General features: G+C 37.6%; 1 protein-coding gene across 2 annotated transcripts in view; it reads right to left on the bottom strand.

The window, feature by feature from the left end:
• LOC117963957 (cysteine-rich protein 2-like) overlaps nucleotides 1–12,826 on the bottom strand; it is a 28,182-nt gene extending 15,356 nt beyond the window's left edge. Inside the window, exon 1 of one of the 2 annotated variants that reach the window (XM_058991483.1) lies at nucleotides 12,657–12,826. Coding sequence is in view for 1 of the 2 variants with exons in the window: in XM_058991482.1 (XP_058847465.1) it covers nucleotides 12,657–12,822 (166 nt within the window). In the remaining variant the exon portion in view is untranslated. The remainder of the gene's footprint in view (nucleotides 1–12,656) is intronic. The other variant, XM_058991482.1, reaches the window with a different exon arrangement.
• Between the last annotated feature and the right edge of the window lie 5,393 nt (nucleotides 12,827–18,219).

Here is an 18,219-nt window from a genome sequence, read left to right on the forward strand (position 1 = left end):
ATGTTCAACTCAGGGACTGCCATTTCATAGTCAAAAAGAAAAGAAAGGATAGTATCCATTTTATAGCATGTATCTTTTATAGCAAGTACCGCTAGTCTGAAATAGTTTATTTTGTTTTTAATTGAAACAGTATTTTCGCAATGTCATAATTGGTATTTTAAAGATCCGGCTACTTGTTTGATTGTGATGACAAAAGCATTGCATCATCTAGTATGGTAGAATATTTGATATCCTTCCAATCTGATTACATTAACCAATTGGCACTAAGAACATTTATTGGAACTTTTCAACATACCTTTTAGGTTAAACCTAAAGTTTTGTAAAAATCATTTTTTGGGCTATTTAGTCTTGTCATTAATTAAAATGTGGTAAATATTTTTTCCCTCCAAAACGGTTTAGTACAAAACCCTGCACGAGCCCTGGTGATGGATTACAACAATCGGGAGTTTTATTCAAAGAATGCATTTATGTTGCCTACATTCCTAAAGGGAGATTAATGCCATAGTTAATCTAGTTGTTACAGAGACAACAAAATAATCTTAAACATTATGAAAACAGATGTCCCTGTATGTAAATACAGGGAACTCATGAGTGATTGCTAAAGAGTTCGATTGTGAAATCACATTTGGTTACTGTACTTTTCAAAAATTTCAATTGATGTTATTATTAGTCTCTGTTATTGTAAAGTTGACAGGCTTTTACTAACATGAAATATAAATGGGGACCCTTTACTGGGCTGCAGTTTATGTAATGACTCAGCATCCAGTCATTACTAATAAGTTTAATAGCATCATTTCAAAAGATGATGGGAGGGAGGGGAAAAAAAAAAAAACACAATTCCAATTCCTTTTGGCTCCAGTTATTTCTTTGTATTTTTCCAGTTGTTTTCTGGTGGCTCCCATTTAAACAGTTCATGCATACACATATCTTCCTGCTGAACAGATTACGTGCTCCCTATGGGTTTAAAACAATTTTCAACAGAACATGTAGTACACAATGAAACAATGCTGAAAAGATCAAATTTGTAGGTATTTTCTGTAAAAATAGCTACAGTACGGCAGAGCATGCACATTGCTGTAGGTACAGTAGTAGTATAATGGCAGAGCTGATAGATGACTGAGGAAGTACAAGTATAACTGACAACTTGAAAGTAAGGCTTCAAATGGATCTTACCTAGTACCATATATATATATATATATATATATATATATATATATATATAAACAAGTAGAAATCAGGAGATTCTCTTAATAAAATGTTATCCTTGAGAAGAACACAGTTCCTATAGTACAGTGATTATGTGTGCTAGCTTTATGCACAGCGCTTGCAAAGCCTTGGCCTATAACTTGTGAACGCCTTGTTGGATTGATCTAAAAACTGAATACCCTTCATAACGATGGGGCAACCAAACAGGTACAGTTCAAGTTTTATTTACCAGACCGTTCCCTCATAACACTCAAAAACCCACCTGCTGGATATTAACAGATGGAGCATAATGATTTGTGAACCGTTAGACAAACAACATTCCTGTTAGTTCTGCTTTTCCAGAACATTCTCCTAGTTTGTTTTAAGGGCTACTTCTAAAAGCATTGCTGAACTGAACTGTGTCACAGGCTGGTAAACAAAACTGAAAAAACAGGATGATGTGATGAAATGCAATCCAAGAGCAAGGAAAAAGTGACAGGACTCGAATTAAAAACAGAAGCACATCTTGAATGATACGGAGAGCCACAAGATAAGCCAGGGGAATTTCCAGTTCCCACCCTAACACGCTGCACACTCTTTATTGTCATGGCAAACATGCAGACTATGCATGCATGGTTACCATGGATACCTTTGGGATTGTTTTGAAAGCTATGTGTTTATTTCCAATACAATTTTTTAAATATATTTTCTTGTCATATTTACAGTATATATTAGAAAATAACAGATGACTTAAAATGCCATTATTTAGCTGTTTAAAGAAAGCTTTCTTTATGACTTCATATTTTATAACGCTTCAAATACAATATTTGCAGACATGATTTTGGTGTATCAACATAATATTCGTAATATTATATATTATACTGTGAGGGTGGTTGCCTAACACACCAATTTCACTTATGATTATGTTCAAATATCTATTAATAGCCAGTAGATAAATGTTTCGGCTATTGCTTTCTTCAGTGTTTGACTACTTGACTAGTGTTGAATAGTTTTACCATAGAATTCTGATTGAGCTAGCTGAATGGATGACATCAATAGGTTTTCAAGGTTGTGTTGAAACAATTTGCAACTGTGCAGGTTTTGGTCCTCCACAGGGAACAGTCTGCTTATTTAGCACTATAAACATAAGATAATACAATAAAAACAATAAAAAAACAATTAAACAACATTAAAGGATAACGCATCCACATCCTTACTCTATAATATGTTCTTATATGTATTGATTGTTGCTTTGCATTTTAATTATTATTATTTATAAGAGCAGTATTGGCATATTTAATAGATTATACTGTAATTAAAGAATGCGTCTGCAAGCACCATCTTTAATCCTTGGATTTATTGCCAGAACAGCAAGAACCAGAGATTTAATAGAACAACAACACAGGCTGCAATCAAGTGAGAATCAGCAAGAACACTGGAACAGATAATTAGGTCTGATTAAGACTCCCTGGGCTTTTGCTTCTGTTTTTATTTACTGTAATCAGCAATGTTTACACGACACATGATAGCCTATTCAAATCTGCTCATGCAAACTTTCTTATGAGATTTGGGAATTGTATTGAGTGAAGTCATTTGATTTATCTTAATGTCATCTGAGAGCACGTCAATTCAGAAATATGAATACAAGACCCAATAGGCAAGCTCACTGAGCTCTGTTCATCAGTGCGTCAACAGTGTGGGCAGCTGATTTTACCAGTTTCTCTAGTATGTACTGCAAATCATATGTATCTGACTTATCTCCCTGAATTCTGCCCTCTGTAGACATTTGTTTCTATCTTGGTATCCCCCTCACATTTTCAGTTGTGTTAATGAATGTACAACCCTTAAGGAGTCCTTGCTCACTGTCATAAGAACAGCTTGCTTCTCCTCAATCTTACTGGAAAGTGATCTTCGGTACTGTATTAAATCAGGTTTGGTGCTTGACACAAGCTTCATTTGTGAGAAGGTAGCTAAATTAGATGATTAGGTTGGTCACAGTTCAAGTGTACATTCAGGTTTTAGGAATGAAAGCAAGAGCTGACTGCTGTTCCTTAAGCAGATCTGACATAAAGCTGAAGAGTCGGAGCTGGAAAAATCATTACCGTAGCTGCATTTCATTGTCTGCTTTTACAACGCTATACAAATTGAAATAGCCAGAAGCAAAACTGTTAAATCAATCTCCATGAAGCACACTTACTACAACAATCAATTGAAAAAAAAAATGAAGGGAACATAGTGTTCACGGCCAGAGGAACATGATTTCCATTACCGTGTGATACATCTTTAAGGGCATCAACTGCCAGCCCTTAGTAAGAGCCACATTGACAGATCACGGATACAGCATTCTTCAAGCTTGAACTGTAAATATTACAATCTGCAATACATGTTTTAATGATTTTTATTGTAGTTAAAGTCACATCAAAATGTTCTGCACATAACTAAAAAGTATTGTCTTCTATGGTCACAATTTCAATCATTTTAATGCCGATACTATTTAGTGCATTTATTAATTTGATTAAAATTCAGTTGAATTGTGTTTAAAACAAAGATCTACATGCCAAGTTGAATTGTGTTTAAAACAAAGATCTACATGCCACACTAAAGTGCACACCTTTTGAAATGCCTCATTCATTCCCTTTCAATTAGGACCTTGTAAAAGGCACAATTTAAGAATTTCTAAATGAAATAAAAATAAAAATGAAAGAAACCCCTGTAGCTACTGTATAGTAAAACTGTATAATCATATGACAAGAGCCCTCTGTTTATCATATTTCAGAATTAGGAGGACCTATAAAATGAGTTGCTATGGTTACCGTGCCAGACAGCTAGGAGCTCTGATTTCTGTCTGTAGGCGTTTCATTTTTCTGCTTCTGGAAAGACAGTACATTTCTTTCTTGGTCTCATTTGTGGGCTCATTAATCTCCACAATACTCAAATAAAATGGAAAACATATCTTTTCAAATTCACCAAAAATAGAAATAAGGCATTTTTTGGTTGAATTCTCTTAATGTGCAGCTGCCCACTTTCAGTAAGTTACGATGATTGCCTGTTAGTCTTGGCTTTCGTAGTTAAACAAGGTTAGGCAGTTCCTCTAATCAATGTGGATAGAGAGAAGACAAGAGACTTCTATTAACCAAGTTTACTCATGGAAACACATGTGATTTGAACAGGATGTCTGAAGAGTGCCCACATTGAATATTGCAAGAATGTTTAAGAACGTATGCATATATTAAGCGTGAAGCATACAAAAGTGTTGGCTAATGTCTTCATATCCTGTTCTACAATAACAATGTCTGTTGACTAATTCTTCATCAACAAGACTAGTTTAAAGTGTTTTGGGAATGTAATTAATGTGGCACTTGCAAAATGGTGATGGCTTTGATTCTTTTTTTATTCACTTGACACCAGACGCCACTGAAAGTCAACATCTGGCAAGGGTGGTTCCTGAAATGTATATAGAAAGGGTGGGGAGATTTATCAAACCACAACCTTCTGGTTGGCAATCGTGAAAGGTACTGGGTGAGGTTCTCATGGAAGCTGTGGTGATCCTTACCAACTACTGAACCAACTTTCTGGAGATACTGAGAAAATGAAAACTTTATTCTTGAGATCAGTGTCTATTGAATCCTCAGGGCTCATGATAAACACTATTAATCTCTTTAAAAGTCTTGCCATGGTAAATCTGCGTGGTCATTTAGCTTTTAAGATGCATTTACGCTACTTTACAATGGTTAAGCATGTCTTACTATCCCTTACATCCAGGTTTTCCAAACCTGGTCCTGGGGACCCACTGTGTCTACTGGTTTTCATTCCAACTGAGTTATCAATTACAGTCCTTAATTAAACCCTTAATTGAACTGATAATTTGCTTAATTAGACCTTTTTAATTTGTTTCAGGTCTTAAACAATTGCAGAGTTCAAGTTACTTATACAATGTTATAGCTAACTTAAACTCTGCAACTACTTTTTCTCTCATTAGTTTTTTTTTTTTTTTACCCCCAATTTATAATGTTCAATTTAGATTCACACACAGCTGCAATTCCCCACAACAGCTCATGAGGAATGAAGGTCAGTGGGCATCCTCCAATCCCATGACCAAGCAAATTACCGCTCTACACCCCGGAGCTCAAATGCGAACGTCGGCAAGCTGTTTGAGCTCACTGTACTCTCTTAATTTGCGGGACCAACAGAGCCAGCGCTACACTGCCTGTGGTATACCTACTGTACACAGGGAAGCTGTGTGGTCCAGTGGTTAAAGAAAAGGGCTTGTAACCAGGAGGTCCCCGGTTCAAATCCCATCTCAGCCACTGACTCATTGTGTGACCCTGAGCAACTCACTTAACCTCCTTGTGCTCTGTCTTTCGGGTGAGACGTAGTTGTAAGTGACTCTGCAACTGATGCATAGTTCACACACCCTAGTCTCTGTAAGTTGCCTTGGATAAAGGCGTCTGCTAAATAAACAAATAATACTGTAGTGAAGCAAGGTAACTTCAGACAGCCAGGTGAGCCTGCTCTCTGCCGATTCACCACCCACATCACACACTCATACTTTCACCCAGGAAGGTACAGCATTTCTGTTTCTTTTAACCACAGCGTTAATGTTTCCTCTTCAATATCCACCATGTTTGTTTCTGCCTTGAAGTGGTACAGTATACACAGCTTTTACACTGTGAGATATACTTCTACAGAAAGGGATTTTTCAAAAATATAACAGACGAGGATAGACATGAAACTATTAAAAAGCAAGTAGATTTACATTTTGCCTGAGTGCTGTTTCTAAAAATAATGATATTTATTATATTTTCCTAACTAAGGGGAATATGACACTTACACAGACCTTCAACTTTCTATGACTTTCTGTATTATTTCTTTGACTCTGATTATCCATCTGCTGTTTACCTCACTGCCTCTCCCCATCACTGGTGCTCCTAACAGAATATGAAATCTGAACACATGACTGGATAAGGGAAAGTCACTTAACAGTAGCATTTTGTCCAGTCTCATTGGAGTGTTAGTGCTATGATGTCACATATGGCAAAGTGATTGAGGGGAAACCAGCACTGAAGGGGGGGGGGGGGGGGGGGGGGGGGGGGGGGGGGGGCGTGCTGTTTTAACAAAGAAACCCTTCACTTTTTTTGAAAAAAGCACTTTTCATCCCTGTCTTTCTAACATACCGAATGCACAAATCACGGTGGATGTCATCCATCATAACAGAAACACAGTGGCAATGTAAACAGTTAAGCACCATTAGAAAATATATACTGTGCATATGCAGCTGGAAGCTACTGGAGTTTGAGCAAAAGAAAACAGTTTATCTTTGATTCCCCCCATTAACTATTCTGAGACATGATTTATTTCATTAGAAGATGTCATTTTCATAAGAGGTTTTCATAAGAGGCCTTGAAACTATGTAGACTTTGCCATTTGGCTCTGCCTCTGGTTCCTCCCTATCCATCTCAGGTCACCAATTAATCGTGTTTGGTGGCCTCCAGTGAACATTAGTCATCTCCACAAAACCAACACACAAATCACAATTTGGCAAGGGTGCCTCAATCATGCATGTTTGGACTATACCAATCAATATGTTTTTTCTTTTTTGTTGATCATTTTATGTTTATAAATGTAGCCTATTTATTTGGGCTTGTTTTAAAACATTATGTTAATATTGATGCTACCTTATGATTTATCCTGCAGTGCAGTCATTCTAATACACAGGAAAAACAAACACTAAAAACAGAAAACTAAGAACCTTCCTGAGTATCTGAAATCATCCTAAAAAGCAGAGACGTGCATGTTAATGTGCAAATATCCCTTGTCCGCTCATAAAGTGAATGTTGTGGCACTGAGAGTATTGGCTCAAAGTGAAAAGCAAAGGACCCACATCACTCAACATCACTTCCTCAACCCAACTCCAGATCGCCCATCCAAGGAGAAGACAACCTTTCTGATTCTGGGTGTAACAGCAGACGGTTGTCATCTTGACTCAAGGCGGTTTCCTGGCAACTGCAGTAAAGAATGTTATGATTTCATCTGGCTGTGGTCCTCTCAACACTTCCTGCCATGGCTGAGAATATTCAAGGACAGAAAATAGGGATGACCTCACTCCCTCTCAAATGAATCAACTGTTTTTGTCTGACGGAGCCTGAAGTAGATTCCTCTCACACAGGAGTGTCCAGGCCTGTCAGACTGGGAGCTGAGCGGCACATTCTGCTGGCATGGGGAGAGCCACTCCTGCCTTGCAATGCAAGCATACAAGTGGTAGATATTTACATAGCTGTTTTATAACCGAGCACAACTCCAGAGATAATGAGGCATGCCTGGATTAAAGGGCAGTCCCTGTACAGTTTGTGTCAGGGTTTGGGTTTAATACTTAGAAGTGTATGTCGTTATGAATTTAAAAGGCAATTCAATATTTGAATTCATACGTAATTACCGTGCATTTTAATCGGCATCACTTATTATAACGTTTGATTGGAATTTGTTAAGGCAGAAAGAATTTCAAATCCAGAAAGAGCGCATTTAAAAGAAAACAAGAGAGGATTTGTGTTAAAAAAAAGGCAGGGAGCAGACACAACCCATACGGACTGAAATAATTATATAACAAGGCAGAGGATGACAGTAATAGAGGCAGGCTGCATTGAACAAAAAAACGCCAGGGAGTTACATAACAAGGAAGAACCCATTTAATGTTGTATTGCATTTTGAAATTGTTGTAGGAGATGGGACTGTTTAGACTAGTAACAACCCTGGATGCATTCCTTCAGAGAAAGGGTTCACCGAGTCTTTCAGTACTGTACAAGGCAAGGTCATTGATTCCCTTAATGCACATGGTAAACAAATGCTGAGAGAGTTCCGTGTAAAGAGATGCCAAATACAGAAGCTGTTTAATATAAGGGATGAGGCCATTCTGTGAAATCTGGTCAGCATTCATCCCAACTCCCAAGGGCAAACTAAACTCTGTGAAAGAGGTGGGCATCCGCAGCAGTCGGTAATAAATGATGGAAAGGATTCTAGAATGAGCCTTGCTGAAAACACTTCCTGGACTAAAGTCAGTTCCAATCTATGCTCCAATCTAATTTATTTCTGTTATTATCAGCAGACACAGCTTTCCTGCTCAGTAGCCATTAGCCATTAGCCTCCCCTCCACTCACTCAGTCCCTCAGAGCCTGATGACAGCTGGGCAGTGCTATCTGCCCACAGAGCTCTCCACAGGGGCATTTCACTTAGTGAGACAATAATCATTTATTTAAAAAGCATGTCTTAAGCAATCACTCAAACTGGTCTATTACAGTACGTCATTAGCGTCGTCTAATTTAAAAAAACTCACTGGTATAGGATGGAAAATATTAGGGCAGTGTGAAAGGAAAGCCCAGTTACAACACTCGGACGTAACAGTTTTGAGATTATCTGCCTTATTAAGCATTCCTGTGATATAAAATAAAAGGTTTAATAGGAGGCACGCTTTCACAAGATGTATGCAACTGTACTGAATAATGACATCTTTACAAAGTGTATTTCAGTGACTAATAACTTATTTGTTGTTTTTCACTTGTTCTGTAACACCGCCTAATTTTCAATATCCTCTCCATGCAAGAGAATATATTCAGAGAGCAGGCCTCAAAGTTTAGATGTTTAAGTGTTAGATCGACTGGGTGAAACGACAGACAGATTGTAACAGACGCTGGGTATCAGATCGGTCATTGAAAAACTTTCTTGAGAGTCACAGCATCCTCCGTTTGTATCTGAATAATGCGCCTGTACTCCAGTATATCAAAGCTGATTACATGGTTCTGATTGAAAAGATTAAAAAGCATTGGCACTGTTGTAGAACTGAGATTTGCTGTGCTATGGTATGACGCTCACAAACACACTTCCTTTACTTAATTGCTAAATACTGTATCATTTCCACCCCCTGAAGATGGAAACTAGCACATCAGGAAACATGCTCTTGAACAAGTATTCCAGAACAATAGCCACAAAAAACGGAACTTAACGTCATTTGGCAATCATAATGCTGGAAAAAACAATCTGTGCAGCAACAGATTATTTTCTAAATGAAAATCCAGTTATTATAAATAAACACTTAAACACAAGAACCTGTTTTATTATTGGCTTCATAATTCCTTCAATGCCTGTTTTTAACGTGATTTATATTTGGATGGTTGTTTTATTTTTATTTTCAAAACTAGAAATGTAATTCCTTCCAAGTCAGATAGAAATTTTGTTTTAATATTTACTCTGGGATTTTCCAAACAAATCATTTATTAAAGCTATGTGATCTGAAGGGATAAATCGTTGATCCCTTTAATCCGAGAGAACTAGACGGCCCTCCTCCAGACTATAGTGTAGGCTGAGATAACAATGGCTGGTTGCATGCTGACACATTTCAGGGAACATACGAAACATTCTCTTGGCTAACATTTGCTTGGTTTAGAAAATAAACATCTGTCTTATTCATCTGGCATTACAGATCCAATCTGTGACAACCTAAGTTGAAAAATAAAGCCATCCTTGAATAAATATAGAGATCCCAATGGTCACGTTGATTCCATGGTTCATGGTGGACATACCATAATGATAAAATCATATGTAATTATTCTGGTCATTGTATTTAGGAACTGAAAACCAATTCTTCCCCTTACTTAACAAAATGTCTTGCTGAATAATTATTCAGTCTTTTCTGAATGGCATAAATTGTCTTCTGTAACTTTAATATATTTTTACCACAACAGTATGTTTTAGCAAAATGTATAATTGTTCCTGTCTTAGAATCTGAACAGCCTTCCCTTCTGGAAAATTGTCCAGTTGTTTAGAATTAAAAGAAAGGCAGGGGATAGTATATACTGCATTGTATACTGTACTGTGTTTATGGTGGTATTTCCCAACCTTTTTGAAAGTTTTCCCCATTGATGAGTATTTATTCAAACAACACAAGTACAACCTAAAAACTTTAATAAGAAAGGTCCAAATTGAATTAATTCTGAATCGTACAGGGAAATTACAACTATTTTATTAGGAATAGGTCTAAATGCTTGACTCCACTACAGATTACACTATTACTGCTGATGTGACTCAGCTTATGACAAAACATAGAAGGCTGGACTTAATTCAAAAAGAATATTAAATTAATGGAATTTGGTGATTTAAAATGGACTTCATTGGAATGACATTTAATGATTAAAACATCATAACCCCACAGCCCTGCTATTGACCATACACATACAATCGTTCAGTGTTCAGCAGCTATCACTGACATTTGGCCGATAAGAGCTTAACTCACTCTTATTCAACTGAAACTCATGACTAGTATAGCACTGTGGGTTGCAGATAGGCAGCAAAACTTGAATATGTAAAGCATCAAACTTCACAGTTCCATTATCTATGTGCACTCCACCCTAATTCTTAGCCTCTACTATTCTGTCCACTCCAAACTCAAGCAGACATGTGTTTTCAATACAGTAATGTACTACTCTTCACCATTAGATTTAATATGATAAAGCTTTAACTACAAACGCCACAGAATTCATAGAGAAATGTATTTTTCAAGGATACCTCAAGTCAAGTGCTACAGTACATAGTTTTAGTTTCTGCCTAGTGTAATGGTTGGGACTTAAGTGCAAAATGGTCAAGTGAATACCCCTTCATCATATGGTGAGGAGCAATTCCATCTAAAATATTCTGGCTTTTAGTACAGAGCTCTAACCACTGGACGAAGTGGTTAGTCAATCTCTCAATTACTACTGTATGCTTGTGCGGTAAGCTCCTTGCACACACTGTATACAAAAACTGAAAAGGCAAATATTGTACTGAATATACATAGTTTAATATGATTACGTGTTTTATTCTGTTTTGAGAAAGATATGACTTTGTGCGATACAACTTTCATCAAAAAACATGAACATAGGCTGTGTGGTCGAGTGGTTAAAGAAATGGGCATGTAACCAGAAGGTCCCCGGTTCAAATCCCACCTCAACCACTGACTCATTGTGTGACCCTGAGCAAGTCACTTCACCTCCTTGTGCTCCGTCTTTCGGGTGAGATGTAATTGTAAGTGACTCTGCAGCTGATGCATAGTTCACACACCCTAGTCTCTGTAAGTTGCCTTGGATAAAGGCGTCTGCTAAATAAACAAATAAACTAAACATATGTTTTGTATAGGCTGGAAACCCCTTTTCAGGGTCTTCTTTCAGTACTGGAATAATGTAGGGATATGTAGTTGGGAATTATTATTTATTTTATAAAGAAATAATGAAATGTAGGCTCTTTATATTAATAATTTTTAAAGTGTTAAACATGTACACTTCCACATGAATGTTTAGAAATGTTCATAAAACACTGTAGTTTACAGTAACCTACCCAGTGACTTCCAGTTTTAGAATTGCAATTGAACCAGAGAAATACTCTGTACTGTGTCCTTTAAAAAGAGACCACTTTGAAAAAGAAAAAAAGACTACATGCTGTGTCAAAAGTACCTAATACTAAACACCATGCTCAAACTACTGTAAACTATTGGGGGTGGCAGTCACTAGTACTGGTATTGGCATTCAGAACCATACATACTGTGGTTAAAATCCCCACATCTAGTGTACAAAAATCTGCTCACTATCACTTTTCTATACTTTAGCATGTTTTAAATTAACATATGCAAGGGACTGGTAGTAAATAAATAAATAAATATATTTTAAAAACTCCCATGGTCTTTGTGTAATCTACTGAACTTCCCACCAAAGGAATTCAGAAAACAAAAATACCCAATAGTTTAATTCCCATGACAGTCATCACTATGTCATAGAAAAAAAAATAGACATCATTCATAATTTGTTTATTTTAACTGCTAAGCTTTTTCCAAGCCTTTCTCGTTTTATTTTCCAATCAATTAGATTGCTTAGGATCCAACCCAGTTTACGATTCATGGACAGCCAGAGATATGCTAACTAGTGCATAGAAATGAATGCAGTCACTACAGTACTACTAGTCTGTCGAGTAGAAAACTGTTAGGACCACTCGTGGTGCTGAAATGTATAGTAATCTAGCAGGGGTAGGCAATTTCACTCCTGCTTACAATTTTAAATGAAATCGCAGTTTTGACATACAAACGTTGCATGTTTTTTTCAGCATAAATTATGATGCAAACTCCCCTAACTTGAAACAAAACATACAATCCAGCACCTGACACTTAACACAGATGATGAGCCAAATTACCCACAATACGCCTACATGAAAACACGTATCGTAGGGAACCTAGCCCTTAAGTGCTCAATGCATCTGCATAATGTTAATAGATTTTTTTTTCTTTTTTTTATGAAAACAAACACTGTACAAAATTAAATCGAAGAGTGCCCAACAAAACTGCCAGTGGTTCAATTCCATTACCACCAAGCGTGTCAAAGCATTTTTTCTGAAAACAGAACGCAGGTAACATTAATTTTATGAGTGATCACTTTGCAATTAAATAATTCAATGTTTCTTACCGAAATAGACGGTTTTCTCGCATTTTGGACACTTGGATGCCATGGTATTTAGATTCAATTTCAACGCCACGACAGTCTGTCCGTCCCTTTTCCACACAGAAAATGCGCTCTTCTCTCCAGCACCACTGGCTCCCATCAATTGCAAGGCACCGCTCTTTATTTGCATAACCACTCCCCAAGCCCTCCCTAATGTAAACGTCCCGCGCCCTTCTGATTTCTCTACGGATAGCTCACGGTCATTGACAGGCGGACGGTGGCGATTCAGGCATGCCTGACATTGCAGGGGCAAATAGCTGAGATCTGAGTGCTCCGCTCAGCAGCGTGATCAATGGAGCATTTCACTGAATAACGTTTAAAATATTAATGAATGAACCAACCGTATTGCTTTCAAAATGGGTCTTGCACGTTCTTTTATACACCATATTCCGTGGTTAAACGAGTGTCCAGACAAAATTATGTGGGAGTTAGATTTCAACTTCAAACTGCAAATGTATATTTCAACATCCTTACAGCTAATTGACTGAAACTGTGTGCATTTTTGTTTACCTTAACGGTATTTATTATTTCTTTCAACACTTTTAAAGCAGTCAAAGACCTGTTAAATTCAAACAATGCAGAATAAGACAATGGTGTTGCGCACCCATGCACAGAGGAAGCTTTCAGACCTCCCTCCAGTGATATTATTGCCTTTCATTAGCGTCAACTCTAAGAAACGCTATCTCCAGTGTAAGTGATCCATCCCTGTGTTTATCGAACCACAAATGTGCTCAAATGCGTAGTTAGCCGTGCAATACAAATACCTTCCCTGCTCTGTTAAACGGCTACTGTCACATGAACTTAAATTCAGAAATAGGCTCTGATAAAGCTGTCCTGATGCTAGGCATTGCAAAGGAGTGCTTGTGCGGGAGTTATTGTATGCTTAGTCAGTATTGCGCTAGACAGCAGTGCCAGAGAGCTCTATGAAGTGCTTTGTGCAAGACAGTGTTGGGCAAGTAAAGTTACAGCATTACTGGAATTCTCAGGTTTTGTTCTATTATAAAAATAGATCCAATAGCTGCAGGGAGACAGTGCTGGAGAGCTGTGTGTGAACTGTGGTCAAAAAGATTCAGACACATTGGAGGATTAGAATTTATGTAGTTTCAGTGTGCAGAAAGTTGCAGGGAGACAGGTGGAGCGTTTTAATTCCCTTTGAACGATAGTTGAATTCCTTTTCTAATCGCTGCCGTAATCCCTAACCCTGTCTGGCTAATGATCGCATAGCAAGCAGTGGGCAGGTGCTGAAAGCGCATTCCTCCCACCCTTATTCCCAGTGATTTAATGCTGATGTGTCACTGGGTGTGCCAACTCGAGCCACAATCCAAGCATATAGGGCAGTATCAACTGAGCCCTTCATTCTAATTTTCATTCTAATTTTGTTTTGCAAGCGATAATGCAAAATAAGTTGAAGTGATTTGCTTTTTCATGTAGGTAGAGATTGTGGTGCTGTTCACAACTATTAATTATGTGAGAAATAGCACCAAGGAAAATGTTGTAAAGTTGACGGTCTACAGCTTTGCAATTTTATATTATACTTATACTTAAACAGTGCTGTTGTAGAATGTAATGATTCACTCACACAGAGTGCAAGGATGGAGATCTGTTTGCTGTGATGAGAAGGATAGAAAAATGGAAGCTCATACCTGTTTTCTAGTTTAAAGTTATATTTTAACCCTGGACTTTAAAGTTTCAATAATAGTTGCTTAGATACGACACATGAGTGTGTTAAAGATTAATCTGCTCCATTTCCACCAGGTAGCCCCAGTGAAAGCATTTCAGTATATGAGGCAAGCAGAGGATTGTAGTCCCAAATGCGACATTCCAGTTCATCCCACACATGCTCAGTTGGAGTCGGATCTCAGGATTGCTCTTGCAAAGGAAGATAAGATAATCTCCATAGGGTCTCTATATTAGTTTTTGAAGTACAGCACAGTATGCTGTAATACCATTTGATGTGTATTGTTAACCCCATTGCCTGCTTTAACCTGCAGATGTGGAGACCCTTAAATACATCCAAACATGGTTTATTTGAATTAGGGTTAATTACCCTTAATTGGCCCAAACAACACTTGCCCTTTAATCCAGTTTTAAAACTATTTGGTCTTCTCTGGAGGTATGGCTGAACCACTGGAAGACATAAAAGGACAGCTAGTCTTTTGTATTTGCCCAAATGGGATCATTTGGCTTGCGGGTCAGAAGAACCACAAGTGCAAAATCCCACATAGACACCCACCCTCTGGGAATAGATTTCAGATGTCTTCGTTCTATTAATGTCAGAAACCAAATCACTGCTATTTGATATTTAAAGATATTTCCCACTTCCACAAAGTATAGGAAGCTTCAAAGATCACTGACAGCCATGAAGTTACGGGTAAATCCTGACCCATAGCTGGTAGTTCCAGTAAATTTGACGTAATAACATTTTGGGCAATGTTAAATTTAGGTAAAGGATGTAAATGCTGTGATGTATTCAACATACCTTTTAATCGCTCTTTATTGTGGTTTTCCAGTATTTCCAGTATCTTGTGTAATGTCTTTTAAAATGTATATATCTGGGGCTCAATAAACCCCGCACGCCTTTTCACATCTGAAGACCTGGGTTTGATCTCAATGTTATAGTCCACTTTACAAAATCATCATACAATCTCAATTCAACACAATTCAACATAGCCCCTGCCCTATCAGGGTTCAGGTCTTTCTGGGCTGTGTGAAAGGCCAGCATGTGGTGCTTTTGAAAGCATCACTGCCTGGGTACTGGTCAGGCATTTGGCACCACAATGCTGCAATTCTGATCTTCCTTTTGGAATACAGAGGCAGTGTTTGTTTGTGTGCGTGCGTGTGTTCAAGATACCGCCCTGACCCATATTTAGGACAGAATAAAGAGAACGCTTTGTAACGCTTTGGGTTTATGGCCTTTCTGGGAAATCCTGTAATTGGTTCACCCTGGTTGTATACAAAATGAGTATGTTAGAATAAATACTATTAAAAGAGAACTCTACAAGTAAGGCCTGCAGATAAATGTCCACAGCAAAGGGCTCTGTTGCTATTAGAAAATGGATGCATCTAAAGTCAATTTATTTTTATTGACCAGTTGTATCCAGGTAGCTTTTTTGGAATTGCATATGTGAAATGGAACTCATCTAAACTGAAATTCCATCACCAAGGCAAATCTAAGCACGGCATGAGCACCAATATTTATTCAAATAACCAAGACTAAAGCACAAACCATTTCAGAAAGAGAAGTAAATGGAATACGATAACGCTTGTTTGTTTTTAAGTGTAGGGAACGGCGAGATAAGCATTCCAAATTCAATGTTTATATTAACTGTTTACCCTCTTGTACACTACACTTAAAAGTACATTATCGCGTAGTGATACTTTAATAATGACTACAGGCAAACACCCATTTTAAACCATTTCATGTTCTAATTACTCCATAAATCAAATATCAGTAATCCAGTTACCATGTGGCCACCTTCTATTTAATGTATATATATTCAATCATTCATACAAACCTTGTTTATATCCAGGTTTAAAATCTGTTAAGAGCAGTACTCCATTTAAAATGGGGATGTGGCCAAAAAGTCTTACATACTGCAGTGTTTAAATGAATAGGATTAGTTCAAAGGAACACCCAGACATACTTTATTCAATCACTATAAAAATAAATGAAAAGTAAAAAACCATCAATGCTTACTCTACGGGGAAGTTATTCTTCAATTAGCTAATTGAAATAAATAAAACAGTACTGGATTTGAGACACAGTTGGAATTTGTAATGAACCTAATGCAAAGAGCTCATACCTGATATTAAGCTCATTTGCTGGGTTTTGGGTTTTGTTTTGTTAGTTCAATTACCTTAATTTAGACATTTTTTTTATAATTCCCAGGAATATAATAGTAAAGCCAATCAGTAAAATGTGAACTCTTTTATTGAATCCCAGCACAATAGGTTACAGAACTCCAGTATACAGAAAGAAAACACATGCACGTTACATAGAGTATAAATGAGCCATCAGTCTAGTACAGAAGAAAGAGAGTGATCAATTACCTTCTGTTCTGGAACAGCAGAGGCACACAGGAGTGCCCTGGAACTGATGGATCTCCTACCGCTGCTCACTAACTTACTGTATTCCTAACTCACTTCTTATATACCCTATCACTACATGACTTTGTGACCGTAACGTATTTTTCAGCTTACAGCTACTGTACCTCTACATGGTTTGGATAGACGGGGAGGAAAGTGAATTGTCTTAGTGAAGACACAGAAAGGACAGTACTGTGTATCCCACCTGGCAATGTCTATAAAAAGCTGAGTTTTCACGGCTCTATCTTGCTCTTTCTTGACAGGCCAGCCACCTAAGGATGACACTGTCAACATACCTCCACCTCTCTATCAATCAATTCAGTCTGCTTCTCCTTCCTTTAGCACTGCATCTTAGCGTCAACTCCCAGCGGAAAATGAAAGCTGATTTGGAATAAATCCAAGTCCGTTAGCAGTATTGCAAGCTTTAGTTGGTGAAGTTCGCTATGGGCAAAGTGATTAGCTGGACTGCAGTACAGAATGTGGTTTTGTATGACTCAACAGCTCTGGTGATTGACTGCTGTGTGAAATGTACAGTACAGTTTGAATTTATAGTGTCTTAAAATCAACACGCATCACAAGGCGGTTGAAGACACTGAACTGTAGTGACCAAGCTAAGAAACATGACTTGATCAGGAGAAATAAATATGGGCTAGTCTTCCAAATACAGGTTCATTAACTACACTGTAGATTAGATACACACCACTTGTGTTACATTATTTAATAAATGTACAACAAAACAATATGATCGGGAAATTAACTTTAAATTCATGTTGTTAATGTTCACTCGACATACCCACTAAATATCTCGCTATGATTGGTATCTAATCTAATCCTGCTTTACTTAAACTTCAATACTTTCCAGTTGCTTTGGGATCAGTTCTACTGCATACTTTAATGACTTGAGATCACTGTCAGGATTTATGACCCAGGCTGGAGGATATTGGGTGTCCTGACTTGTTTTAACCAGAGCATTACTTTAGTTGTGCTCTATTTATGAACTGTTCTCTCAAAATGGTAACTGTATTGTAACTTTTATTGTCTATGCAGGGATTTCAGAAGTTAGGAGAATACGAAATAGAAATAGTGCGTGGGTAATACAGATGAATCAAAGAAAAATACACCTACTGCAGTGTATTTGTGATACAAGCTTTAAGTACAGGGTGGTCATATAGTCCTTTGGTCACTTTGCAGTGCCATAGCTGGGAAATGGTACAAAGTATGAAGGTGAGAATTGGGGAGCATTACTATCAGCACATGGGAGACAAGACGAGCCAATAAAAAGAGGGCTTATTTTTTACAGTAGGATTTTCAATGTGTCCTCTCTCTCGGTCTCAACTACAGGCACCCATTAGAGGAATAATGTTGTAAACAGCGGATCACAACATTGGTCACTTCCTGAGAAATGCAAGTGACTTCAGCATGGGTGATTGAACAGCATCCT

Source organism: Acipenser ruthenus, chromosome 18 (assembly GCF_902713425.1).
Source record: "Acipenser ruthenus chromosome 18, fAciRut3.2 maternal haplotype, whole genome shotgun sequence".
Taxonomy (NCBI): domain Eukaryota; kingdom Metazoa; phylum Chordata; class Actinopteri; order Acipenseriformes; family Acipenseridae; genus Acipenser; species Acipenser ruthenus.